The 27,583-nt window shown below is 46.6% G+C and overlaps 1 protein-coding gene across 1 annotated transcript; it reads left to right on the top strand.

The window, feature by feature from the left end:
• The first annotated feature begins 2,146 nt into the window (after positions 1-2,146).
• LOC142584309 (sodium-coupled monocarboxylate transporter 1-like) lies at positions 2,147-14,157 on the top strand. Its single transcript, XM_075694457.1, has 6 exons — positions 2,147-2,209; positions 3,101-3,187; positions 4,841-5,013; positions 9,455-9,558; positions 10,288-10,385; positions 13,992-14,157. The coding sequence occupies exons 1-6, from the start codon at positions 2,162-2,164 to the stop codon at positions 14,076-14,078; spliced, it is 597 nt and encodes a 198-aa protein (XP_075550572.1). The 5' UTR covers positions 2,147-2,161; the 3' UTR covers positions 14,079-14,157.
• Positions 14,158-27,583: the final 13,426 nt, after the last annotated feature.

Raw genomic sequence — 27,583 nt, 5'->3', positions numbered from 1 at the left:
CGCAACATTGATAATTAGACGGGGCTACGTGGATATGAGCAAGTGGCAAAATGCTTACGCATACTGCGAAACTCCCGGAGGAGTTACTGCGTGAACATCTTTGTCCTCGTGGGCTCTATTCACCGCTGCAATACTATGTCATCGGAGCACTAATTCACCAAAGATGCAGCTTTGCTAGATATCAATAAAGCTGTTGTCAAAGCTGGAGGGGGATGAACAAGAAACAGAAGGGCGACGCCAGTACCAATTTATAAATTCAGTAAGTAAGGCGTACTGAATTGAGGTATCGAACCATTTATTCTCTTTTATATTCCCATTTAGGCGGGGGCTAAAGTTGGGCATGCTTAGCAAGCTGTATTTTTACCAAATCGGTAATAAATGTTATATTTTGTGCATGATTCGTACAGTATGTGATAGTTCATTTCACATGAGATCAGTACTACAGTTGCAAGTTGGCACCTCGATGAACTAAACAGCTAAGAAATTATCTTGTGTTGTTTGATTTAAGATAACTTCTTCAAAACTCACATTTCACTATCATTCAATTTGCTTACTGAACGACCACAATACAGTGCGAGCTGTTTCTCAGAAATGAATTTTATACACCATATCTATCCCGAAAGATATCCCGAAACTGATATCATTTGATGTAAAAAAACAAAAAACACAAGTAGAAATATTGAGCAAGCTGGAGAACCAAGCGGCTTGATTTTTGTTACAGCCGTATACGATGCGAACATTCGATCACGATGAATGAAAATGCGGACAATTAACTGTGATTTCAATTTAAATGCAAGAATAACGAGAAATTATTTATACATTTCAATTAAAGTCACAGCTAAGTTATCACAGCGTCTTCCTTAGCTCTGCTGTCCACTTGGCATCATGTTGTTGTAATAGACAATGAATATTGTGATTTCCGCAATATTTTTTCACAATTAACTGACAGTACCTGTTGCCTTTTCCCCAGCACCATATCCTCCGCCATAAATTCCCAGGCAGCCGTTATCTACGTCGACGTCTTATCACCACACTTCAGGCAGCTCGATTCTCACGTCCGCTGGATAACCCGCGGCCTTGGTAAGTAGCACAGAATATATGATCCCACCCTAGCTGCACTTATAAACACTTCATATTCATGCTCCTACTTCGGTTTAATTTATTGTACAACTCGAAAAAAAATGTTTGGGGCAGGAGGGCGGGGGGAGGCGAGGGGACTTCGTTTTGGCAATGAACCAAATACCCTTCTTTGCAAATCTTCCACTTCGGAATCTCTTACTCGACATTGTTGGCGTAAACCCATCAGTATAAGGAATAGGATAAACTCCCACTCGCGCATTCCTTTGCGGAATGTATGACACACCTCTTTGTGGTTCATGCAGTAATTAGAAGCTAAACTGCTGCGGTGTACTTGTTGTTGCTGGGAACTCATTAAATCAAACGTGACGTCACTGTAGTCACCTCCTTAGTCATGACATCGTCGTCGCTCTCATGGCATCATCGACGCCGTCATGTGGAAGCCACCGTCGTCGCCATCCCGTGGTTTTCTTCCCGCGTTTACCTGCCATTCTAGTCACGCCACACGATTATTCGCCTTACACGGACATGTTGTGCCACCTGGTAACAATCTGCGAAACCTCTAACGATGCTAGATCATCAAGTACAATGAAAGTGTCTTGCGTAACATTGGTTCTCACTGTGCATGGAATCGGCATTTTTTCTTCCTGTCTCTCGCTCTCTCGTTCAACCCTCTAAATGGGGGTACTAATGTGAAGTGTGCCTTCAGTAGAAAGAAGCGAAACCATAATTATCTCGGCACATTCACCACACTGTGATTGTGAAAATTTTCTCGACGTGATAAATCGCTCCTCTGCGAAATGGCAACCTTTTTGCGCTGCCGCTTCAAGATGTTCACACCTTCCCAAACCCGATCGCTTATAATCATCGTTACCCTGAACTCTATTCGGAAAGATGCAACTACAATATCGTCTTAATGCAAATTATATAACTACATTTGGATGCCAAGCTCGTACGATCTTGACAGACATCCCTGGGGTCGCTATTACTAATTTTCTTGTAAAGCTTTGCGTGTCAGCTTCTCAGTAAATATATTCTAAAGAAAGCACACATTTTCTTTTCAGCATTCCTTCTTGGCATCATCATGACTGTTTACAGCTGTGTCTGCGTCTATTTGGGATCCGTAACTAGGGTAAATGTAATTTCATGTTTCTCCCTACTTAGCCCGGTTTTTTATTCAACGTTACGGTTTTCGGAATCCATAAAACGTGTCTCATGGCTAAACAGAGAGGCCTATGTGTCACGTACGAAGGCGTTACCACATCTTCTTATGGAAAACGCAGAGCGAATTCTCGACGCACTGCCACTGTTTCATTTTGCAGCCGATGGAACCATGGTCAGCCAAAACGCCAATACAGCGGAAACAAACCTATCAAAATTTATCTGCCCTTCTCGAAAACGTGCTCAGCGGTGACGTTTTAGTACAACCAGGTAGCTCCGTAAGCGTACTCACCGATTTATTTATTTATTTATTTATTTATTTATTTATTTATTTATTTATTTATTTATTTCCACATACCATAACCCTCTATGACGATAGCTGTAGCAGAAGTCGTTAAATATGTATAACAGCAATAGACAAGGTAAACCGGAGCAAAATTATTAAACATACAGAAGCGACAGAAGCAAACAGAAAAACTCAGTGCCCTTTCACTCTGTGAAGAAGGAAGACCAGCGAAGCTGTGTATGTGAGCTCCTTAATGGCCAACTCCACCTCCGCAGCGGGTCGGCACGGCATTGCACTATCTTCGGGATCGACCCACGTATGGGGATTTTTTTGCTTATGACACGAAACTTTCCTTGGACGGTAGAGGTACACAGCTTCGCTGTAAAAGGGATAAAGGCAAAGCATTTGAAAGTGCAATTGTTATGGACAAAACATCCATTGTGAAATCATGCGCCAACAAGCGGGGAAAGAGCACGCTCCCAATCCCCGAACACAACGGCCTGGCATCCCACGCCGTCTTGACACTATTTGTTCATAGCAAGTAAACCATGATCTTCTTTCATTTCTCTATTGCAGGCCGTAATTATGGTGGTTTCAGCAATTCACGGTCCTTGCATCGGACTGCTGATCCTGGCCATCACATGCCCGTTTGTGCACTCCAAGGTCAGAACATTGTCACCTTTATTTCTTCGCGGTGTTCTCTGTATAATGCCAGCATAACCTCGCTGTATTTCTTGGCATAGTTCTTGAAGTCACTGCGCTTAAAGCATCCTAGTATACAGATAATTGCGCAGTTTTCAACTTTGTATTTTAAGTAACGGATTTCCGACTGTCTTTGTTAGCTTTGCAGTTAGAGACACAGCTAGGCCCTCCCGTCATAAGCACAGTCTGAGTGTTAAGTTCGTATATGTGCGCTCAAACGTGTAGAAATGCTCTAGAGCAATAACTGATTGCAATGCTGCCCGGCATTATTGCGTTAGTTGTGCATTCTTGCCTAGATCTATCAACGTGATTGAATTTGTAGTGGGAAGCTCTCCTCGTATTGATGTATCAATTTAGCGTATGGCATTCACGCATTATTGCTGTTACACGCGGGTTCCTGCAATAGTTTCTTTGCCCCTCCTGTTTGGGCCCTCTACGATCGCAGTATAGCACAAATTAAACTAACAAATAAATAAAGCATTCTAAGAATGCATTTCGCAAGTGATTACGTGAACCCAGAAATAGACACGTTTCATAAAAAATCGCATGGAAAGCGAAACGGATAAAAAATAGACGACAGCAGACAGCGATTAGCCACAACTTATTTAAATAACAAAAGCCATTGCATTTATAGTTTACTATACTACTTTCAGAACCAACCCGGTAAGAAATGTAGCTCATTATCAGCAGCAACTAGCAAAACAAATAAATTCAGAAACTTTTCTGGCGAGATGTCCTTGGTAAAATGTTGCGAATTTACACTGCTAATGGTTCGGCACATTTCGTTCTGGCAGTTCTATTTTTCTTTCCTTTCTTTGCTTCACTGTTACTTAGTTTTTACTTGTGTGGAAATCGAGGGGTAGTGAATCCATGTCTTCAACTTGCTATCTGCCATTTTTTGTAATCACGCATGAATGATGGTCAATTAGCCCAGATTGCTGGGATAGGTTTCCCTACTGAAACCAGCTTTCTACCTCGTATTTAAAAGGAACACTTTTGTATTGTTTAGGTTAAGTTAACATACAGGCCACGAATATATAAGGAACGAGGGATTTGGGATGACTGGTTCTATTCCTTCTGGCACTCTTGGGAGAACAGAAGTGGAAAATAACTATCGACAGACCAAATGACTGTATGGGAATATGACGTACGCTTCACGTCAGCCTTGAGTACACTTGTGCCTTTGAACAAAAGACACTTGGTGTTTAACGTTCTTGAAAAAAAATTAAAATCAAACATAAAAACTGCATATTCCTCTTGAGTCTGAAGTACGACACTGCCTGGCTATGGGTGCTATAGGTGACGCAAATCACCCTGAAATATTAGACTTGCCATTACCTATGCGCGATTTTTATCTGCTAAACGACAACAAATTCACCATGGCTGATTAGGTGAGGTGATGAAATTAGGAAGTTAGCAGGTGCAAGTTGGAATAAGCAAGCGCAAGATAGAGGGGGATTCCAGATCACTTGGAGAGCCCTTCGTCCTGTAGTGGGCATGAAGATAGGCCTTTGTTGTTGTTGTTGTTGTTGTTGACGATGATGATGATGATAATTAAGCATGCAGCGTTCCGAATTATATGTATAAACTCCTAATGAGGTTGCAATTTTCCAGGGTGCTGGCACCGCTACGCTAATCACGTTCGCCATTCAACTCTTCCTTATGTGGCAGAGAATCAGCAGTGGACACAAACCGCCGCACATGCCGGTGAATCTCGACTACTGCCTTGAAAACAGCAGCTCTTTTAACCCCAAGAAAAATGTCACTCTTCTCTCAATGCAACACAGGTACTAATTGTGCAGGAGCTGCACATAGTTAATTGCGTTCCCAAGAGAACCCCAATATTTACACACAATACAGATTATTCAGACCGACAGGTGCATAAACGCAGATGTCTGGATTTTTAAAGCCATTAGCATTCTTTGACAACTTGAGCTGCGTGGAATCTATCTATCTATCTATCTATCTATCTATCTATCTATCTATCTATCTATCTATCTATCTATCTGCCTATCTATCTATCTATCTGCCTATCTATCTATCTATCTATCTATCTATCCATCTATCCATCTATCCATCTATCTATCTATCTATCCATCTATCTATCTATCCATCTATCCATCTATCTATCTATCTATCCATCTATCTATCTATCTATCTATCCATCTATCTATCTATCTATCTATCTATCTATCCATCTATCTATCTATCTATCTATCTATCTATCTATCTATCCATCTATCTATCTATCTATCTATCTATCTATCTATCTATCTATCTATCTATCCTCTTACGTCGAACTAGTGACCAAAGTTATGTAGCAGCTTGGGCCGTTAGGTACGTGTTGACACAAACTTGCTCCGCCGTGGTTGCTTACTGACTATGACGTTGGGCTGCTAAGCATGAGGTCGCGGGATCGAATCCTGGTCGCGGCGGCCGCATTCCGATGGGGCGAAATGCGAAAACGCCCGTGCACTTAGATTTAGGTGAATGTTCAAGAACCCTAGGTGGTTGATATTTCTGGAGTAACCTACTGCGCATGCCTCATCGTCAGATCGTGGTTTTGGCACGTAATTCCCAATAAATTTTCTTTTTCGGATTATGTGTTGCTATTACGTTCTGATATGATCAGAACAGTTCCAAAGGAAGGTTCCGAGAACGAGAAGCACAGCGTATTTGCGAACTGTTTTTCTTTTCAGCAAACTGCACAGAAAATTCGTAAAATCGTAAAACGAGTCCAGATTTCTAGACTTTACGAAAAATTAGGAGCGTTGGCAGGCACGCTTTTAAGCCCTTGAGAAGAATTTTAGGCCTTTTGACATGGCGCGACCACCCATGGTTGCTTAATGCCTTTGGCGTTGCGATGCTAAGCAGGAACTTGCGGAATCAAATCCCGGCCGCGGCTGCCCCATGTCTGCGTTGGCAAAATGCAAGAACGCCAATGTGCCAGGCATTGGGTGCACCTAAAAGAATCCCAGGTGGTCAAAATTATTCCGGACCCATCCCCCTCCCTCCCTTCCCCACTTCCACTATGGCGTGCCCCATAATCATATCGTGATTTTGGTACGTGAAAAAATGAGAATTAAGAAAATATTCACGTCTCACCTAAATGAGCCAAGTCTCAAGCAATTAAACTTCTAAAGAATCTGAAACTCCAGGAACTCGAATTAGCGCTAAAGCAATGTGACAGCAAAGCTCTGCTTGTGTTCTTCGCCGCGAAGACACGCACACGCTAGATGTACCATTTAGGGTCATTATCACTAAAAGAAGCTCCTGGCAGAAGTTAGGGGGCTCTTACAGCGATCGCTACAAAGTCTGGCTCCTTCGTACCCGTTTTCTGTCTAAAAAGTACATGTATGTCATGGACTGGCTCAATCCAAACGAGCTTTGTGCCAGAGCCACGATTTCTGTTTATATTGAAAAGCAATTTAATGCAATTGCAATTTGGAACCTGTTTGTAGCAGTCCGAGAGCTCATTGAAGAAAGGGGAAAGTTGCCTTTATCCATTTTTTCTGCTTCCTAGTGGAGCCTTTATCGAAGGTATTAAGTTTTACCTCTCAAAGACTTTTGTATTCTCTAACAACGGGCTCTTTATTCGAAGGAAGGGTATATGCATCTAGGCGAGTGTTGCTAGGTGGTTGGTGCGCATTTCTTTTAGACAAGTTTGACTGCAGTGTACTAAGGCTGCACGATAAAAGTGGTGTACGTATTTTTAAAGTAGAGCTGTTAGAGGCTCGTTGGGTTTCTCGTGACCTGCGCAGCTTCGCCGAGCTAGAGGAGGGAGAGTTGAGAAAGAGTGAAAGCAGAGTATAAAAATGGCATCGCGCAACACAGCGACGCGGCGAGGGGGCGTGGAGCCTAGTTGGGGAGAAGGAGCGGCGAGCACGCGAGTGAGGAACGCGTCCCTGATGCCTGCCTTCTCCCGTGACCCTCGAGCACGGTGCCCTCGAGGCAGGGAGTCAGGCTAAGGAGGAGAGGTGTTCTCCGGAGGCTACTAGGGTGTCTCGATGTCCTCATCACCCGCCTCTCCGTACAGAGTGAAAACAATCGCGTTGTCTACTAAAAGGCCTTGGCCACGCGAATCGCGGACGCCGTAGGCATGCCTTGCCGGCGCTCGTGCGTCTTGTGTGCGATTTGGCGTTACCTTACTGGCCTTACCCTAGCTCCATTGGGCTCTGGTGTTTAAGATAGCAGAGCCACGTATAATTTTAGACGTGTAAAGGATTTTCAAGCGATTTTACACCTCAATGTCTCGTACTCGCACAAGAACGTGTAATTTGCCAAGTTAAAGCAATTACTCGTTTTAATAGTGTAAATATAGATGATGGGTAGGTTTATAAGCGGTAAGACACAATATAAACAAGAAAAAAATTCGTACAGTAAGTACAGTAATTGTACAGTAAGTATTCGTACCGAAATACATAAGGCTCCTTAGAAAATGTGTGGGGAAGCTTATAGTAGGGGTGGGCCAATTGAAGTGTGAGAGGGTCAACTTGAGATTTGGGTGCGGGCCAAATTGAAATTTGTGGTAGCGCAATGTCGAATTAAGCGCTCTTGAGAGTCTTTCGAGTTATGAACTCCACGCGGGCGAGCGAGTGCGTTGACGCGCTTGATGCGTTTTCATTGGGCCACACCGACGCGCTCCTAGAACGCAGGTGAGAGCTTGTGTAGACAAGGAACAACCGCATAACACAGGCTTGCGAGAGCGACCGCGAGGGTGACATGGCATGGCGATGATGCACTCTTCCTTCACGCAATATCCCACGCGCTACTGCGGCCGGTGGCGTTCCTTTGCTGCCGCTCTGCTCCGTGGAGGCGGCACGCTCATGTCCTGCGTTCCGGCTCAATTCGCACGATCCCTTTCAAGGGGCTGCATTCGGCGAGAAAATCTGACAATTGTCTACTAAAGCTCCAGCCTTCCTTGCCACCGGAAAGGCCATGGGTAGATGCGCATAAGCTAGGAAAAGCATGTAAGCAAAAGTAAGTAAAATAAAAGTCACAGCTGATCCAAATAACGCTTACGGATTATGCTTACGTGTGTGCGTGCGCGCGCGCGCGCGCGTGTATGTATGTGTGTGTGTGTGCGTGTGTGTGTATGTGTGCGTGTGTGTGTGAGAGTGTGTGAGAGTGTGTGTGTGTGTGTGTGCGTGCGTGCGTGCGTGCGTGCGTGCGTGCGTGCGTGCGTGCGTGCGTGCGTGCGTGCGTGCGTGCGTGCATGGGGGGGGTCAACCAAAGTATGCATGGGAAGCAAGCAGTAACTACCTAAATCTCAGAACCAAAGGTTACGGTAATTTCACGTTTGTATTGTTTTTCTCAGCCCCTAAAGCGTGTGGCCCCAAAGAAGACTGGTGACGAACTGGCGCTCTCTGCGCCATGTAAGCTGGCCAGGATATGCAAAAGCATTGTGCAAAAAAAAAAGAAGCGAACAGTGACTGTGGTAAAAAGCACTACGCCGCTTACAGGAAATGCCCTTTTTCGGCAGTCTGTTAGATTCGCCTACCGTGCGGCGCCATACCACGCTGACCACACTGGCCTTCGTATTAGTCAGCGCTGCTTGAGCACCGCAATCTGCTTCCCACCAGTGCAGGGAGAAATCTGCTCCTGCACAGCAACAAGTGTCGCCGTAGCCCAGTGTCGCCGTAGCATGCCGTAGGCATGCCATTGCTGCAACTGAACCTAGTGTATAGGTAGTTAGGTCTTCGTCCTTGTTTTTTACGGAATTATTCAACGATAAAACAAATCGTTGTTTTATCCCCTTTGCAAGAACTATACATCATCAAGAGTACAATTCCTCTAATACAGGAGAGCTTTGTAAGCTTTTTATGCCTACCATTTTTACTCATAGGATATATATAGATATCCTAATCTTGCGGATTTGCGTGTAGATGTTTGCGTGACGTACGTGCATGGGATAGATTTTTGCCGGAGCCCGGCAGAGAACGCTGTTGCGTTAAATAGCAAAGCCCTGGAGATTTGTTACTGTTGCTAACTAGACATGACATCTTTCATTGTGCGTGGATTTCTCGGCGCTACAAAGCTCTGTAGCATTACTGCGAAACTTCGCCAGCCTCTCTAGAGATTTCGAGTACTGCATCGCATCTGTGAGCAGGCTACACATCACAGAGTAAGCTACACCGTCTATGGCTAGTCACTTTGATGGCTTTGGCACAGGCTACACTAGATGTCTCAGAAATGTGACGTTCTATTGTTGTTTTTTTATCCCTGCAGGTCACAGGATAGCACAGTTTTCTTCCAGATTTCACCTTTCTGGAGCTGCCTGTTCAGTACCGTGGCTACAGTTGTCCTAGGAATCTTGATAAGCTGCGCAGCAGGTATGAAGAATACGCCAACTTTATTAACTAAGTGAGACACTTTACATGCGTTCACCGTTCACCTAGCTTGAAGTCAGCTGTCAAGTCGCAAATCAAACGGTTCGCGCGCGTGCTACCTCAGGTGTGCTTCCTGAGAATGCTAAAAAATACAAATCTGCCTACTCATCAATATACGCGATTGGAGTCACTGTTTCGGTGATCGGCGCAAAGTTGCTTCAAGCGAGGGACCGTTTTATGTTGTTATTTATCTTGATGCTCACTTAAGGAGCTAGGTTTTTCTCTTATTCGACATTAGATACAATATAGGAACAGTACGCTGGCTCTTCAGCTAAATGACTGTGCGAATGTCGTTAAAACCATCATGAAATGTAAAAAAAGAAACACGATACAACTGTTTAACATTCAAGCGAACCTTGGAGCGAACGATTAGCCCGTGCTTATTAAATTTTTCTGGCAGTTTCGTATTTCATTAAATATTTATAATGCTTGAAAATCTTCTCTAATTTAAATGGATTATTAGAATTTATAAACTTCAAACAAATTAATATTTGATATATATTTTCAAACTATACCCGCGCCCTAATACTTGCCTGTATAATTTTTTAAAGAGGCATATTGTGTCTATTTTCGTTTAATATGAGATTTTATTTGACTGGAATAACGACTATTCGCTAAAGGAAAGTAAGAGACCTTGACATTTAACAAGTTTGGTTATCTCTCTTTTTACAGGTGAGAACCGGCAGCGTCGAGCAGATTCGAGTCTTTTAAACAGCTGGTTTGTACAAATGTGGACAAAACTAGGAATTATGGAGTGCGACGAACAGAAGGTTAGTTTGTTATGTGTCTCAGTCTACTACTTCTTTTTCTGTGAGGCTATATATCACCCCTAACCTTTGTAGTTGAAGTTCTGATATTTCAAATATATTGCTTGGAATACAGAATATTGAGAACAGTGTCTATTAATCGACTCAAACAGATAATATGTCCTCCCTTTGTTTCCGTCAGGTGCACTTTGCCAAAATACTGGTTTCATAAATGAGAGTACAACAAGAAACAGCTGGCAATGAACAAAAGCAAGAAAAAAGCGTGAATTCTTAGAAAGACAATCGAAGAGCCAAACAATAAGATCCAATGCGAGACAAATTGTAAATTTTTTGTGACAGAACACACTCATAATCACAGAAAAGTGTGTAGGATGCGCTAGCTTTGCTTCGGTATTATATAAGAGAACAAAAATACTTCTAGAGCTCTATATCGTTGATGAAGAAAGAAAAGGCTGCACTACCGACAGCAGCGAGCATGTCCAGGCGTTTCCTCCTTGCAACGCGTTTGCTCTGATTTGCAGGGCGTTTAAGTTGTTTCTTATGCATTGACACCGATTTTAATGGTTTTTAGAGTATTATTTTTGGCGGCAAACTAAGCGCGCATGCAGGGCATGCCGCCAGAACGACAATTTCTTAAACATATCGCTAACGTGTCTCAGGCAAGTACGTATACATAGTCAACATTCGCAGCGACGGTGAATTTTGCACCTTGCAGCCTGTCGATTCTGTTGCTCCCCTTCTGCACCGGGTTATTGCTTGGTGGCTGGGGTTTGCGCTCCTTGTAAAACATTTTTATTTCCAGCACTACATTTAGATTCGCTTCACTTTCGGATATTCACATTTACCACAACTGGCAGCCGTGTTATTCCGCGAGGTCCGGAAAAACTGCGTGGCGGCCGTGTTTCTTAGATACCCTAGAGACACCATGTGTATTGTACAGGACATTGTTGCAACCCTTTTCAAGATTAGTTCGGAAAATATTACGCAAAATTTTCATCCCCGATGTGATGACAAATGGCTGCGGAACTCTCTGAAAGAGCTTCAACCAGACTGCTAACGTTAGATCTATGAAGAACTGAACTTAACTGGTCTAGGCAGTCTTGTCGCCGCAGGCGACGAAACATACGCACGTAGTGCGTTTTAAATACCGCAGGATGGCACGAACATCGAGGATGCAGCATCAAAATGACAAAACATCACACGACGTTACATATTATTCAGCTCATGTGATTAGCATTCTTTGGGAACTGCACCTAGTTTGCGGTATGTTTGTATGTTGTACGAGTATTGTAGCGTGGAGTCTGCGCCGCTACTAACTGCGCAGGGTGCGCCTGAAACGTGTCCATGGCACAGGGAACAGACTCATCGAAGGATTGTGCACGAAGGAGAAGCGGAAAGAGTTTTTCCTTGCCTAACCTTAATCTCAACAACGTTGGTCAGTGGGTACTCCTTGGTGTAATTCTGGGGTTTCCATACTTTATGGCCTTGTTGTTGGGAACATAATCTGTCTTCCCAGAGCACTCGGAAGGCAGGTGGGCGGGTCCTTGGCGCAACTGAACCTGATATATTCAGACTATCTGCTCTGGATATGTGTTCCGGCCTTCGCCAGGCGTAGATTTCATGGAGCTGCTAGCAGATGGTGCAGCGTGTCCAGAAGGATGCCTCAGAGACGCCTGGCTGCATACATGTCTCGTGCATGAAGTGTCTCTGTAGTGACAGTACTTATGTCGCTACATTGCTACAATGTTAGCGTAATGCCGACATTCATCGTGAGATGGGTCCTGTCGGAATTTCTTTCTTTTCTTTTGCGAAATAAAATTGGTTCCTGTCTTAACAAGCATCAGCAGATGGTTACTTTCTACACATACAAATGGCTGGCTTCAGCATATAACTGAGGCATTTTAATTGTTTAAAAAATGTGGCGCGCGTATGTAGCACACCAGCTGATAAATAACAAGTTACCAACTTCAAAAGTGATTCTTTTTCTGAACAGTCATTGCTTCACCCGCCGTAGTTGCTTAGTGACTTTGGCGTTGCCTCAACCCGGAAAGAGCGGCCCTCTCAGCCGCGCTAGACCAACTGGACAAAGGCCCACTCGCGAAAATTACAGTTCTTCGAAACTGGCTTAGGCTAACATCAGCGTAAGCCGTTATCAAGGCACCACTGCGCTATTAAAGGACACCGAACTGTGTGGCGAGTTGCGACTTTGTACTGTGTGACGCAGAATATATTATTGGGATGTCGACATTGTGTAGTACTATGTAAATTCTTCGTGGACTGTGTGACAGCTCCCACTGAAACAGTCCTGTTTTGTGGGGAGGGGGGGGGGGGGGTATTTTTTTCTTCCTCACATCTCTCGCATTCGTTACCCCATTTCCCTATACAAAGTAGCCAACCGGATGTGTAATCTGGTAAACCTCCCTGTCCTCCCTCTCTCTATCTCCCTCTCTCCCTCTACCTCTCTATCTCTCTCTATTGGCCGCGCACTGCTAAGCATAATATCACAGGATCAACTCCCGGCCGTGGCAGCCGCACTTGGATGGGGCCGAAATGCAAAATCGCCCGTATACCGTGCAATGCGTGCACGTTAAGGGATCCCAGGTAGTAGATCAAAAATAACGTACAGCGCGAAGGACAAGGACTGCGATGGACGACATACACAGCGCTGACTTCCAAGTTGGAAGTCAGCGCTGTGTATGTCGTCTATCGCAGTCCTTGTCCTTCGTGCTGTACGTTATTTTTAATCATGAATTACCAACTAGCTCAAGCAACCACCCTTGTCCAGGTAGTAGAATTTAACCCCGAGTCCCCCACTACGGCATGTCTCACAATGAAATCGTGGCTTTGGGACGTAAAACCCTAGAATTAATTTTTAATGACGTGATGAGGAGTTGTATAGGTCTCATGACGGTTGATAATGGTTCGAGGCTGATATATAAGTTACTGAAGAGCGAGAAGGGCTTTTAATGGTTGGAGCAATTCTTATAAGTTTGATAAGGACCGATAAGGGTTGATAGGAGTCGGTCGGATCAAGCCCTAAAGGGTAGATAATGAGCGATAAGGGCTGATAAGTGCTTATGCTAATCCGATCAAGTCTGATAAGATTTATACCGACATGGGGCTACGTGGAGATGAGCAAGTGACACAATGCTTACGCATACTTGGACAACTCTAGTGGAGTTTCTGTGTGAATTTTTTGCATTTCGATTGTGTAACGTCACGTGTTCTACTATTGTTAGGATTGATAGTAGCACTTGGTGGAATGGATGCGCTAGTGCAAACTACGCGACCAGAAGGAAGGCTAGGAAAAACGCAAGACAACATGAGACCTAAAGTAAGGCGAAACACAAGACGGGCTGTAAGACATTTGTCTGTTCGCTTTCTTATCTTGTGCTATGTCTTGTCGGCATGTTTGTACCAATATAAAGTTGCAGTGTGTCCATATGTTCAGCATGGCGGCGCACCGACTTAAATTTATCCTGCTCAAGTACTGTTAGCGATAGAGCTTAGAAGCAGCGCTGTTTACTTTTGAGCCTGTTTGTTGTTGTCAGAATTTGTTTTTCGTGAATAAGGAACCATGATCTTGATTTGGACACCTTTTCTTTTCAGGTAAAAGCTGACGCAGGCGATAATGTTGCAACAAATGAAGCACTGCTAAAGAAAGACGACGACCTCCACACAGCAACAACTGTTTGATAAAGCAAGAACGTCGTATATAGACCGAGTTCCAAAGCGTGTCTTATTGTTTCTGCTTAATGTGGCACATGCATTCATAATAGAGACATAATATCGAAACTGTTTGTCAGCTCTGATCTTAGTGACGTCAGTATTTCTTGCTTACAAATGCACCTTCCCGCAAGTCAGCCATTTGGAAACCAAAATCATTATCAATCACGAGGCCTACGCTATCCAACTGTAAGTTGAATGCCAGACAAAGCATTTTCTTGGCCGTCCACATAATGTTGCGCCATCCCACGTCCCTATATTGGTTACCTTTAGCTTTTCTGGCAGCCGACGCTGCAACAATATCTGAGCTAGTTAATAAAAATAAAGCAATTATTGTAATAACAAGCCTCACTTTCGACAATATTTTGTACATTATCGCAAGCCAAAGCCGAGTGCTCAAAGGCCATTAGTCGCAACGAAAGTACTGCGTGTTTGAAAAATTTAGAGAAAAAATGGGGCCATAGGCGTTCTATTTTACTGACTCTTCCTGCACTTTCAACTATGAGCATACAGCAATACAACCATATCGGAATTCGCCGCGGATTCTATATATATTAATGATACTAAAAGCGAAACTAATGGCATCCTCGACAAGTAGCAATAGTGCGCCACGGGGCGCGTCTAAGGAAAACATATCCCCTGGGCGCCGGTGAAGGGTGGGGGAGGGTAGTGTTCCTGTATATGCTCCCTCAGGGAGCATATACAGGAACGCTAGGGGAGGGGGTCAGACGTGCCGCCTATTGGCCATCACCGCAGGCCACTTCCGCTAGCATGGCGACGACCAGGGCCGCAGCCTCCGACGTTGCCTCCGAGATGTGAGCTTGTTTACGCTACGACACTGGGCTGCCGCCGCGGTGACCGCGATGCAGCAGTGGGCACTGACGCCCTGTCGTTGATAAAGAGCACGCATCGCTTGCATTGTGGTGTATCCGAGGCATGTGAAGCAAGTTGAAATGCTTCAAGAAACGCTTGTGCAACGTTGCGCAAGGGTTGTGTGCAGGCCTTTGACAACGCTATACGCCTCGCTGCCGAAAGGCGCGTCGCTCCGTTTTCAACGACGCTGAAAAAGCGTTCATGCGGAAAGTGGACACGCGTCACATCGAAAAGGAATACGATGGCGGTGGAAGGATCATGGAGCCATGAAATAGCCGATTCCTTAGCACGAGCTTCTTTAACAGATCCGGTGATATCTGTGCTGCCGGCAACGGCGCACATCACTTCAGCCAGATATAGGCAGTTTTCTTTGACCGAAGAGAAAAGAAAACTGTCATTAGCAAAACCTCCAAATTTCATGCATATAAATTATTCTTGGAACCGACAATGGTGTCCTAACCGGCAATTCGAAGTATCATTTACAAGGCTGCGTTGCCGTATTGCAACACTTAATTTTCACTTACACAGATGTGGTCTGGCGGTATCCCCTTTATGCTACCTATGCAATGAGTCGGAATACATCGGTCATCTTTTATTGCCACGTCGGCAGTTTTCCACTCATCAAAAACGATGTCTACAATTTCCGCTTCGAAATCTACGACTGCCTTTAAGCAGTACTGTTCTACTCTCCCTTGGAACAACAGTACTCGATTACAGCCAGAAAAACGTTTGCCTATCCATTTTAATTTCTCTTTATGACACAGAAAGGCTGCCTTATTAATATTTGGCATTTTTCATATTTGAATAACTTCTACATCCATTTAGAAAATTCAAGAAATAAGAACACAAATTCACAGTTAAAATAGTGTTACTATTATTATTCAAAATTTAACTTGCCAGTGTATAAGTATGTCCTTGACTTTATCTATTTCAGTCATAAGAACTTGTTACTACTCCTATCAAGGCAAGGCTGACTTTCGCATTAAACACTCCTTTATCTCACTTATTAATAGCTTTTTTCTCATATAAAATCATTCAGTTATATTGCTTTTTTGCGTTACCTATTTTTTTACGAAGTAATAAATTTTATTTTTCAATCATATTACCACCCGATTCGTGGCCTATCCCCCGTAGTCGGTTTGTGCCATTAATTGAGGCTTTATCGTCGTCATCAGCATGCATCACGGGTTGAGGCCACAACAATAACGATGGCATGATAAGTTTTAGTTGCAGTTCAGAGTGCATATTTCGTAGAATGCTAGTACGATCAGCTAAGACTTAACGCCGCATACGTTATGCCGAGCGTGCACTTGTCCAAAATATTTCGACGCCACTCAGAGTGACTGAGTGCATCCCACGTGGAATGAGAAGCGCGCATATATCTGCATATGTGCATCTGTAAGCCAGCAAAGCATGCTTCAAACCATAAGCAGCTTCCTGCTGACGCGCGTGCGGCTTAGGTCTCACTCCCCATTCTCCGCGGAATGTGGTTTTCTTGTACCCGCTATGCGTGAAGGAAAAGCGCGTCGCGTTACGTAATTGTCTTGTTTCTGATTTTAATAACACATAGACCAAGCGGGAAACTCTACTAAAACACCGAGCTTGCTACGATTCTTCAGTTATATATAAAAAAAGGAAAGCGGTAACTTCTGATGGCTTCAACGCACGGCAATTGTGTTATGCGGCGAAGCAGTTTTTGTATTGCAGTGAAGCAAGTCAGCATTGGCGCGCATACGCAGTGTAAGGAACGCGTTATTATAAATACTGTAAACCTCACTCGGCCATGCTTCGAGCCTTTATTACTATCTCAAGTGGTCACCAGAGGCCTCCGCGCTGAAGTGTATAGTGAGCTGCAGTGATGCGAAGACAGAATTTTTTATAAAAACTGGAAACCCCACTGGGCGACGGTTGCAGTCTTCATTATTAGCTGTGCATCTGAGGCCTTCGTCTGCCGGTATTAGTTTTCTTCTCGCTTGCAATTTTTCTTCTGCCTTGTTTGACGCGACGGCCTTACAATATACAACGACCTTGTGAAGTCATTTTACCTCCAAAGAAGAACCTTGCCCATCCCTCACCGCAAGTTAAATAGGGCACAGGCAACCACCCTTCGCGTGTTACAGACCTATACATACCGTTTCCTCACACGCTATCAAATCACATACCCCGACATCTACCCGAGCCATACGTGCAAGATCTGTAAAACTCAATCAGCAACACTCCCCCACATGCAACGGGAGTGCAAACGTCAATAACTAGACCTTGATCCCCTGACGCTTTCGTCGAGATGGCACGCCGCCCTGCGCAGCTCCCATCTCGACGACCAAGTCTGGGCTACGCAGCAGACCTACGAAGCGACGTAAAGGCAAGACCTCGACTTCCCATCGGGGGAGGCCTAGGCCCAGCCGACTAAACTGCTGGTTCTCATTAAAGTTCTCACTGTCTCTCTCTCTCTCTCTGTTGTTATAGAAGATGGAAGAAGAAGAAGCCGACTAGTACGATTTCGCACACATCGGCTCCCGCTACTTTGAATGTTTTCGCTCAGAATTTTGTAGTTCCTGTGGCTGAAACTTACGTCATTCGACGCAGTTTGTTCTGAGGATCACGGCAATGTCGGACTTTTCTCAATGAGTGGTCATGTTTCCGATTTCTTTTTAACTTTTCTGCCATACCACACCGAACGGACGCTAGGCCATACCAGCTCGGCCTACTCTCTCGGCGAAAGCGCTGCAGAGGGGACTCTCCCCCCGTACGGCCGTACTTTTCCTACAAGATGTCAAAGCAAGTTGAAGTCGTTGGGCAGGACATAACCTCCGAAAAGTGCCTTGAGTCCGGATGTACCAAGGGCATTTCAAAGCGCAAGCAACACGGCGCGCTCGTGCAAGACGGGTACGCAACGTGGTGGCGTTTCCGGCGGAGGCTGCACTCTCACCGCCGTGAAGAAGTATCTCGCCGCCGTTTCGAGACTCCCCCGTCTACCGAAGGAGCGATTTAGAATCATCGTTAGACATCGAAGTGACCTGAACGTCAAGAATGTTAGCCAAATCAAAGAGGCCCGAGCCATGGCGGTGGAAGCACAACTCAGCCCGGCCGAGATAGCCGACGACATTCTGTGTCCCAACGCTATGCAGAACATTCTCCTTGATAATACGCCGGCCGAAAAAAAATGCCCGAGCATATTCTAGAATCGACGTAATCATAGTCGGGATGGCCAGCTAAGAGGTCAGCTCTTACTTGGCCGCACCGGACAACGCGTGTAAGGGGGTCGTCAGAGGCGTCGACCTAGGCTTCAATCGAGAGCAGCTGAGCAGCATGATTGTTGAACCGAGAAACCTCAGAGTACTGGAGGTCAAGCGCATAAAAACCACTACAACGGTCGTCATTCTCATCGACGGCCTGAAGGTGCCCAACCGCGTCATGTCTGGGCGAAATATGTTACAGTGCACGCTTTACCATCGGCAAACGGATGTATGCTACGCATGGAAGGAAGGTTAGTCCACCGGGCCGACGTCTGCCCGGCGCCCGAGGACGTGATTTGAAGAAGTTGCGGGAAGCCATCCCCGTGCGAGGATCACATGTGCCCCCCCCCCCTCCCCGCCCGAGTGCGCCCTGTGTGCAGGGCCTCACCCTACAGCGGACGAGCTGGGCAAGCAGCGATTCCAAGTATCGTATTTGGTTCGCAGAAGACGCTAACATCAACGCACCAAATCACCTTCGCAGACTGGTATCAACCATGTGCGGAGCCGCAGTAGATCCACGTCGAGAGCGCCACGCTCTTCGTCCTGGAGCGGGCGCTCCCGCTCCAGGGAGGTCTCACGATCCAGGGGGCCACCTGCCGTTCGACTACAAGCCAGCCCTCTGGGGAGGCACGCTGGGCAACTGTGTCAAAGACTGCGTCAAGGGAACGTTACCCACAGTAATGATGGAAGTATCACTACTGCCAAACAATGGCGCGGCTAGGATCACACAAGCGCGAAAACGCTTTGCTAAGGAGCGCCTTGGAGCGTTTTAAGGTCGAGGTAGACGAACTAAAATTAGCGGCCACATAGCCGCATTCGCAGTCGGCTCCCCCACCGGGGACGGTAGAGACGCCCATTTAGATCCCGTCGGAGGCGCCTGAAGTCGGGCGTTCCGCTAAGAAGAGAGCCCTGTCAAAGCCCTTACGAGGTGAGGGACTGAAAGAGCTCAAATCTGAGTTTAGCAAACTTAAGCGACATGAGAATTGCAGACCGAATTAAGGAATACGCTCAAGTCGCTTGGCGAGGCGTTCTCCGCTCTGAGCGTGAGGGTAGGAGCGCTCTAATTCGCGTCCGGTATCGAGTCGTCGGATTGGGCAATTAGAGATCCGCCGCTGAGGAAAATCCATTCAAATTATGAATCACAAAAGGGTCGACCTAGTAACATTGTAATTTGGCAATGGAATTGTGGATCCCAGCGTAAGGTAGCGGTCCTTCTTCAATTCACAAGATCTCATCCTAACAAATCACACATTATCCTACTCCAAGAAACGTTGACTGACTCATTCACCCTATCGGAATATAGGTCTCACAGTCCTTTCGGGCAGGATAAAAAGGGCCTTGAACCCTTGTCTCGAAGAAGTTCACCACCATAGTTCACCATGTTTCTTTAAACCACCATAAAACTGAACACTTGTTAATCGATGTCATAGCAAGAGAGCAGCTTAGGAACAGCCTCTTCATACTCAGCATCTACAGTACTCCTAGGGAATGAGACAACGTTTCACGTCTCTCATATCCAAGGCAGTCGGATAGGCAGGCGGGACTCATAATTGCGGGGGACTTTAATGCCCCGCATCAGGAGTGGGGATATCGCCACATTAACGCAAAGGGTAGAGATCTATGGGAGGTGGCTTCGGACCACAACCTCACTGTAATCACTGATCCCTCTTTCCCTACCAGAATTGGCAATTCATGCTCCAGAGACACCACTCCGGACTTCAGCTTTGTTGCCGATTCGGGGTCACTAACCTGGCACAACCTTAACGAAACTCTCGGTAGTGATCACTATATCCTCGCCACCTCGATGGAAGTACAGAGCAAGAGCCCATGGGAGTTCATCCCCATGGACTTGGACCTTTTCCGCAAAATCAGGGAGCAGGCTGCTGAGGAACGCTAGTCACCGCTATCTTTTGACCATTGGGTAGCACACCTCAAGGAGGATGTGACTGCGGCCACCAAATCCGTAGTTATAGATCTTAATGTGGACAGGATGGACAGCCATCTAGCGTACTTCTAGTGAGGTGGAAAGGACAAAAGCCCAACCGTTGGCTCCGCAAAAAAGATTGCTGAGCTGAATCATAAGATTGGGGAACCCTGTCAGACGCTCTCTAGGCAACAGTGGGACGAAGTTTGTAGCTCGGCTGACGGTCAGATGCGCACGGACGGCAAGTGGAACTTGCTCAAGCCCCTGCTCACTGAACGAAACTCGAAATCCAACCAGAGGGTTGCAATCGACAAAATTCTCCATCTTGCCAAACAGAAGGCTCAGACGAAGAAATACTCGAAAACTCGCGCAAACATATTTGCCGGCTGATCTCTCATGCGACACCGGCTATCCTCCTTACGGGGGTTCACACGCGGAGACTCTAGACGAACCTTTTAGCAGGGCTGAAGTAAGGGAGGCCCTCATGGGACTGAATGCGCCCTCGGCCCCGGGCCCGGACGGTATCTCTAATAGGCTCCTTCGTAATCTGGACGATGCTTCCAGACGCTCACGGACGAGGTTAAAATAGTGTGGGAACAGGGCGCCATCTCGGAATTGTGGAAACTGGTGTCAGTCATCCTTATCCCGAAACCGGGACGCGCCCTGGGTCTGTTTAAGTAATCTCAGGCCCCTACCGCTCATATTTTGTATAGGCAAGGTGGTCGAACACGTCATTAACACCCGCATTTCCATACACATTGAAGAACATGGTCTCTTTACGTACAACGTGATTGGCTTTCGGCCAGCACTTTCGACCCAGGACACCATGAAGTTGATCAAACATCAGATTATCGACGTTTAGACTAGAGATGTCAGGGCACTCCTGAGACTTCGCCTGGAGAAAGCGTTTGACAATCTCTCACATCATCATCATCATCATCAGCCTGGTTACGCCCACTGCAGGGCAAAGGCCTCTCCCATATTTCTCCAACAACCCCGGTCACGTACTAATTGTGGCCATGCCGTCCCTGCAAACTTCTTAATCTCATCCACCCACCTAACTTTCTGCCGCCCCCTGCTACGCTTCCCTTCCCTTGGGATCCAGTCCGTAACCCTTAATGACCATCGGTTATCTTCCCTCCTCATTACATGTCCTGCCCATGCCCATTCCTTTGTCTTGATTTCAACTAAGATGTCATTAACTCGCGTTTGTTCCCTCACCCAATCTGCCCTTTTCTTATCCCTTAACGTTACACCTATCATTCTTCTTTCCATAGCTCGTTGCGTCGTCCTCAATTTGAGTAGAACCCTTTTCGTAAGCCTCCAGGTTTCTGCCCCGTAGGTGATTACTGGTAAGACACAGCTGCTATACACTTGGCTCCAAAGCTACTCCACAAGGTTTAGTGGTCTCACCACTTTTATTCAACATTGCTCTCTGTGGCCTCTCGAAGAGGCTTTCGCAAGTCAAGGGCATACATCATACCCTTTGCGCCTGCGACATCACCGTCTTGTGTACGGGCGGCAGCGAGGGTAGAGTAGAGCAGGCACCCCAACAGGCTGTGAATTACACCGAGGCTTTCCTTAGTTGGACGAGACTCCGACTCTCTCCGAGCAAGTCGGAACTTTTGCTGTACAGGCGCAAAAGAAAGGGTGTCTCACCTAAGGGCTGGGTCTCCCTCTCGCACTTCAATATAAAGCTTCGCACCAGCTCTGGTTGTCTCATTCCTAGGGTAGAGGTCATCAGAGTTCCTGGCATGCTTATAGAAGCTAATGACACTAATAGGCAGACCATCACCACATCACAGCTAAAACGGAAAGCATGGTTCGGCTTATCACTAGTCTGCAACTCTCGAGGTGGCCTCAGGGAGGACAACTTACTAAGGCTGTTCCACGCTTTTTTAATGAGCCACATTACCTACGTTGCTGTCATGCACGGCTGGCAGAGTCATGAAACGACTAAGCTCAATCTCCTGATCCGCAAAAGCACCAAGAGAGTGCTAAGGGTCCATTCTAGTACTAGCACGGACCGCCTCATGCAACTGGGAATTCACAACAGGTTGGAAGAAATAACTGAGGCACAGTATACAGCTAAGATGGCCAGGCTCTCCTCCTAGGCCGCGGGCAGGAGCATCCTTGCCGTCCTAGGGTGTAGTCCAGCTCTAGAATAGAAACGCTAACATGATCGTACTAGGGAGCAAAGGGCTTACATTACGGTCTCTCCTTTCCCCGCCACGTGCACCCACAATACAATGCGGGGATGCGGAGGGCCAGGGGGGAAGCCCTGCTCAAAGACGTTCGTGCATACCCGGAGTCTGCTTGCTTCGTAGTAGCGGCGCAGTACGCTCGATCGTCCAACTTGTCGACCGTTATGATTGTTCACACAGGTTCTGTTCTCCACTCCGCTTCTATCAGGAACGCCACTCCTGCGAAGGCTGAGCAGCTAGCTATCGTCCTCGCTCTACTTGACGATACTAAGCAACATATCTACACAGACTCACTAGCAGCGGTCAGGGCCATTGCATCCGGATCCGTATCAGCTGAAGTAACTGGCATTTTAGGTCTTAGGGATATTTATCCTCACACAATCCGCTGTTTTCCGGCTCATCTCTGATCACATGTGGCCTACATGGCCAAACAGAATGAGATCGCCCACGTCCGAGCACACGAACAAACTCACCGCGCTGGGCAGCCTGGCGGATCTTTGGATTCCAATCTAGCGGTCTTTAGAGACGTTCCCCTCCCTTTTAATGAGATCATAAAACGTTATCAGTTGAGCAGGAGGGTCTTCCCCTTTCCTCATGAGAAGCTCTCTAGAGCGCAGGCATCTACCCTTCGTATGCTTCGTACCAGGTCATAACGTAGTCTTTATTCCCACAACCATTTCATTAAAGGCGTTGATTCAAAATGCCCAGATTATGGCGCCGCTTGTACGTTAGACCACATGCTTTGGCTGCGCCCCTCATTACAGATTCCTCAACGCACGACCGAACTGGAATGGAGCTCCATACTCAAGAGCTCAGACCTACTACATCAACTCAGGGCCGTCCAGAGGGCCTACGACGCGGCGATGAGGCTCGGCCTATCCGTCCCGACGTGGTAGCGGCTGGCTGCTCTACCACCTTGAGCGGACCTCAGGACCTAATTAAATTTCTGTGTGCGTCCGTCTGTCGCTTGCTATACAATGTCACCGCAGTACATGTGAGTATTTTGGAGAACCTTTTTAAAGCGCATTCATCATCATGAAATACTTTTTATACTCTAAATCGTGAAGTAGGCTTGATGGGACAATATCAACATGCAAGTCTACTGTTCCTCTTGAGGACAACGCTCTGCAACGTTGTACGTTTGGATGAAATCATTTTCATTTGCCACATTTCTGCACGCGCATACAGTGAACTCAAGCTTACTTCAGCATTTCTTGAGAATTATGGGAAATTAAAAAGTGCTTCCTTATCATACACTGGTTCTCCTCAGCTAGTTGAGCGATCTCCGAGTTATAAGACCAAGAGTAGGAACAATGTGCTACCGCCAAGTGGAGAACCTCTCCACTTGCTTCGTTTTCTCAAGTGGTTTCTCTGAGGTCTCTCGTTAGCGTACCAGATGTGGGTCAAGTATTTGCGCTTGCGCTCCTAACCCCAAAGCATTAGAGAATCCTCTACACTTTCTCAGATTATATGCCTTGATCGAAAGAGCATTGATTTAAAAATATGTGTCTAAACAATGCCAATAAAATGAAGACATGTTCGTATATCTGAAAGATGAGGAATGATTTCTGAAGACTACACTCGTGATTCTCATCCCATTTCATGGACGTTTTTTTTTTCCTCAGTTGTGATCTGGTAGGTATTTATCTTGTTTCTTTTTTATGGAGAGGGAGGGTTATACGCATTCCGTAATGGTGAATGTGCTTTAAGAAGCATCTCCACAATACTTGTGTATGTACTGCGGTGAAATTTTATAGCAAGTGAAAAGAAAAATAATACCGGCAGCAGGAGGCCTTAGGTACGCATCTGAAATAATAATAAAGACTCCAACCGTGGCCCTATGGGGTTTCCAGTTTTTATAACGAATTCTGTTTTCGCTTCACTGCAATACACTTACACTATACGCCTCAGCGCGGAGGCCTCAGGTGACCACCTGTTACAATAATAAAGGCTAGAAGCGTGGCCGAGTGAGGTTTACAGTTTTTATAATAACGCGCTACGTATACTGCGCATGCGCGCAAATTCTCAGTCGCTTCACCCCAATACACTAAATGCCTCGCCGCATTACACAAATGCCGTGCCCTGAAGCCATCAAAAGTTACCGTTTTCTTTTTTTTTATAACTGAAGAATCGTAGCAATGTCGATGTTTTAGTAGAGTTTCCCCCTTGGTCTACACCTTATTCCAATAGGAGATGAGAGAATTACATATTGGCTGCGCGCTTTTCCTTCACGCATAGCGGGTATAAGAGAGAGAGATATAACTTTGTCCTTGATGGGGTTCAGGGGTGGCACGGGTCGGGAGACTAACCCCCAGTCCGCCCCTTCCTCAGACGGCGGCCAGCCCTTGCTTTCTGGCGGCGTCTTCGGCCATCCGGACGGCCCAGAGCTCCTCCTATGGGTCCAAGCTATGGTTCGGGAAAGTTCGCGTCTGAAAGAGACGCCAAGTGGTGGTTTGATATTGCCACGTGGTGTTTTGAGCGAGCGAACAGCCAGCATTGCGTGCCCAGCAAAACGGCGAAGAAGACGACGAAGTCAAAAGACTTCGCGCCAGCTGTCAGAACCGTCACGTCGTGATTGCGGCAGGTGTTCGGCCTGATCCCGCGAAGACTGCTGCCATAGCTGCTTTCCCCAGTCCTACGCACAAGAAAAGTGTCCGACGGTTTTTGGGCTTGTGTGCATATTATCGACGCTTCATTGAAAATTTTTCGAAGATTGCAGAGCCGCTATTTCGCCTTACACGTGATGACGCGCCATTCCTCTGGACAGATGAAGAACAGACTGCCTTTGCGGAGCTACAACGTCGATTGTCTTCTCCTCCGGTGCTCGGTCATCTTTATGAGGATGCTGACACAGAATTACGCACTGACGCTAGCAATATCGGTCACGAAGATATCCTGGTGCAACGGTAAGACAGGACTGAACGAGTTATCGCCTACGGAAGCCGCACTCTGTCATGCGCAGAGTCCAATTATTCCACCACAAAGAAGGAGGGTTTCGCGGTTATTTGGGCTACTACAAAGCTTAGGCTGTATCTTTACGGGCGGTCATTGAAAGTTGTGACCCATCATCACGTTTTGCGCTGGTTGACCAACCAGCGCAAAGCGTGAGGTTGATGCTGACACGCTATCAAGAGCACCTGTTGAATCTCAGAATCCTGACGAGGAAGATGACAGTGGCTTCTTGGGAGCCCTCAGCAGGCCGGACCTGCTCGCAAGACACCGATCGGACGCTGAGTTAAGGCCCATCATCGATCACTTAGAAGGCGGCATCGCGTCCATTCCCCGCCCACTTTCGCGATGGTTGTCGTCATTTTGCCTACGAAAGGGAATCTTATACAAAAGAAACACAGGTGCAGGCGACAAACAACATCTTCTAGTAGTGCCTCAAGCCCTTCGCGACGACATCCTATTAGCCTGCCACGACGAGCCCACATCTGGTCACTTGGGCTGCTCAAGGACTCTGGACAGGGTACGGCAACAATACTATTGGCCTATACTGACTGCTTGCGTCAAAAGCTACGCGAAATGATGCCGTGAATGCCAGGGCCGAAAGTCACCACCCTTCAAGCCTGTAGGTCTTCTACAACCCATCGACCCTCGGCGTACGCCATTTGATGAAGTTGGAATGGACCTTCTTGGACCATTTCCCTTGTCTTCCTCCGGCAATAAGTTGATAATTGTCGCAACTGATTACTTGACACGTTACGCTGAGACAAAGGCACTACCACGCGGGACAACATCTGAAGTTGTCCAGCTTTTTATGCATCACATTGTGCTTCGGCATGGCGCACCATCATTCATCATCACTGACCGAGGGACAGCATTTACGGCGAAGCTTCTGGACGACATCTTCAATTTGAGTTACAGGAGTCGTCGAAAGACCACTGCATACCACCCTCAGACTAACAGCTTGACAGGAAGACTAAACAAAACACTGGCAGACATGCTCTCTATGTACGTGGATGTGCTGCACAAAACGTGGGACGAAGTCCTGCCGTGCGTAACGTTTGCGTACAACACTGCCACGCAGGAAACCACACCATTCATGCAGTTTCACTTCGTTTATGGTCGAGATGTTCAAACTATGCTAGATGCCATGATTCTGTATGAAGACAACAATCAGCTCGGCCAGTTAGCTCCTGACGTCGAGGAGTACATTCAGCGTGCCGAGGAAACACGTCAACTGGCCCCTGTGCACATAAGACAGCAGCAGTGTACAGATGCAATAAGGTACAATCTTCACCATCGACAAGTTACCTATGAGCCTGGTGATCAAGTTTGGGTTTGGACCCCCATTAGACGCCGAGGCCTCAGTGAGAAACTCCTGAGCAAGTATTTCGGACCATACGCAGTACTAAGGCGTACAAGCGACGTGAGCTATGAAGTGATTCCAGACGAAGACCTACCATCGCCCAAGCGCAGTTTACCACGCGCAGAGACTGTACATGTCGTCCGCCTCAAGCCGTATTTTACACGGTGATGTTAATTGTACTGGTGAAACAAACTTTTGTTTTTTGCTGTGGTCGCGTCGTCCTCCAAGGAACTGAGAAGCGTCTTTTACTTTTATGTTGCCGACGACAGAACCCTTCTTTCGCCTCGTCTGCATGCCCGTATGTGTGCTAGCGTGTTTCCCAATTTTTTGTCTTACCTAATTTGCGTACTTTCTCTGCGCATGTTGTGTTTCGGCATCGAATCGGTGCTTCATTGCGAGGAGGACTAATGCCACCTGGTGTTTTGAGGCAGTGAACAGTCAGCATAGCGTGCCCAGCAAAACGGCGAGGAAGACGACGAAGTCAAAAGGTCCCGCGCCAGCTGGACAGCCGTCGCTTAGTGACTGCCATTTTTCGTGTCTGGCTTCTCGTACTGTTACTTGCTCTTGCCTTAGCGCATGACAATATTTATTCACTATTTTGTGTGCTGGGGCTAGCATAACCACTCTCTGCGGTAGTGGAGGAGAATTTCTATGAACGAGACCATTCGGTCCCGTACGTGACCGCCATGCAGTACAGAGGGCTGGTCGGTGTCGGAAGACTCAGGAGAAGGATGATGCGCGCGGTGTGCGAGAGCTCGGGCGGCATCGTGGGCGGCTTCGTTTCCAGCCAGACCCGAGTGACCAAGGGCCCAGATGATCTGGACGCGGCGTTGCCTTGAGGGAGGAGCGCCAGAGAGTATCTTCTTCGCTTCGGGCGCTATCAGTCCGCTTGCGTAGTTGCGAATGGCCGTTTTTGAATCGCTCAT

The sequence above is a fragment of the Dermacentor variabilis genome, chromosome 6 (genome assembly GCF_050947875.1).
Source record: "Dermacentor variabilis isolate Ectoservices chromosome 6, ASM5094787v1, whole genome shotgun sequence".
NCBI classification, from domain to species: Eukaryota; Metazoa; Arthropoda; class Arachnida; order Ixodida; family Ixodidae; genus Dermacentor; species Dermacentor variabilis.
Note: the sequence above shows the minus strand (reverse complement) of the source record. Positions and strands in the feature narration are given on the sequence as shown.

Bases quoted from the DNA above. Each gene is read 5' to 3' on its own strand.
- LOC142584309 (XM_075694457.1), top strand. From the start codon at position 2,162: ATGACTGTTTACAGCTGTGTCTGCGTCTATTTGGGATCCGTAACTAGG. The intron at 3,188-4,840 runs GTCAGAACATTG...GCAATTTTCCAG, and splicing joins GCCCGTTTGTGCACTCCAAG to GGTGCTGGCACCGCTACGCT. The intron at 5,014-9,454 runs GTACTAATTGTG...TTATCCCTGCAG, and splicing joins CTTCTCTCAATGCAACACAG to GTCACAGGATAGCACAGTTT.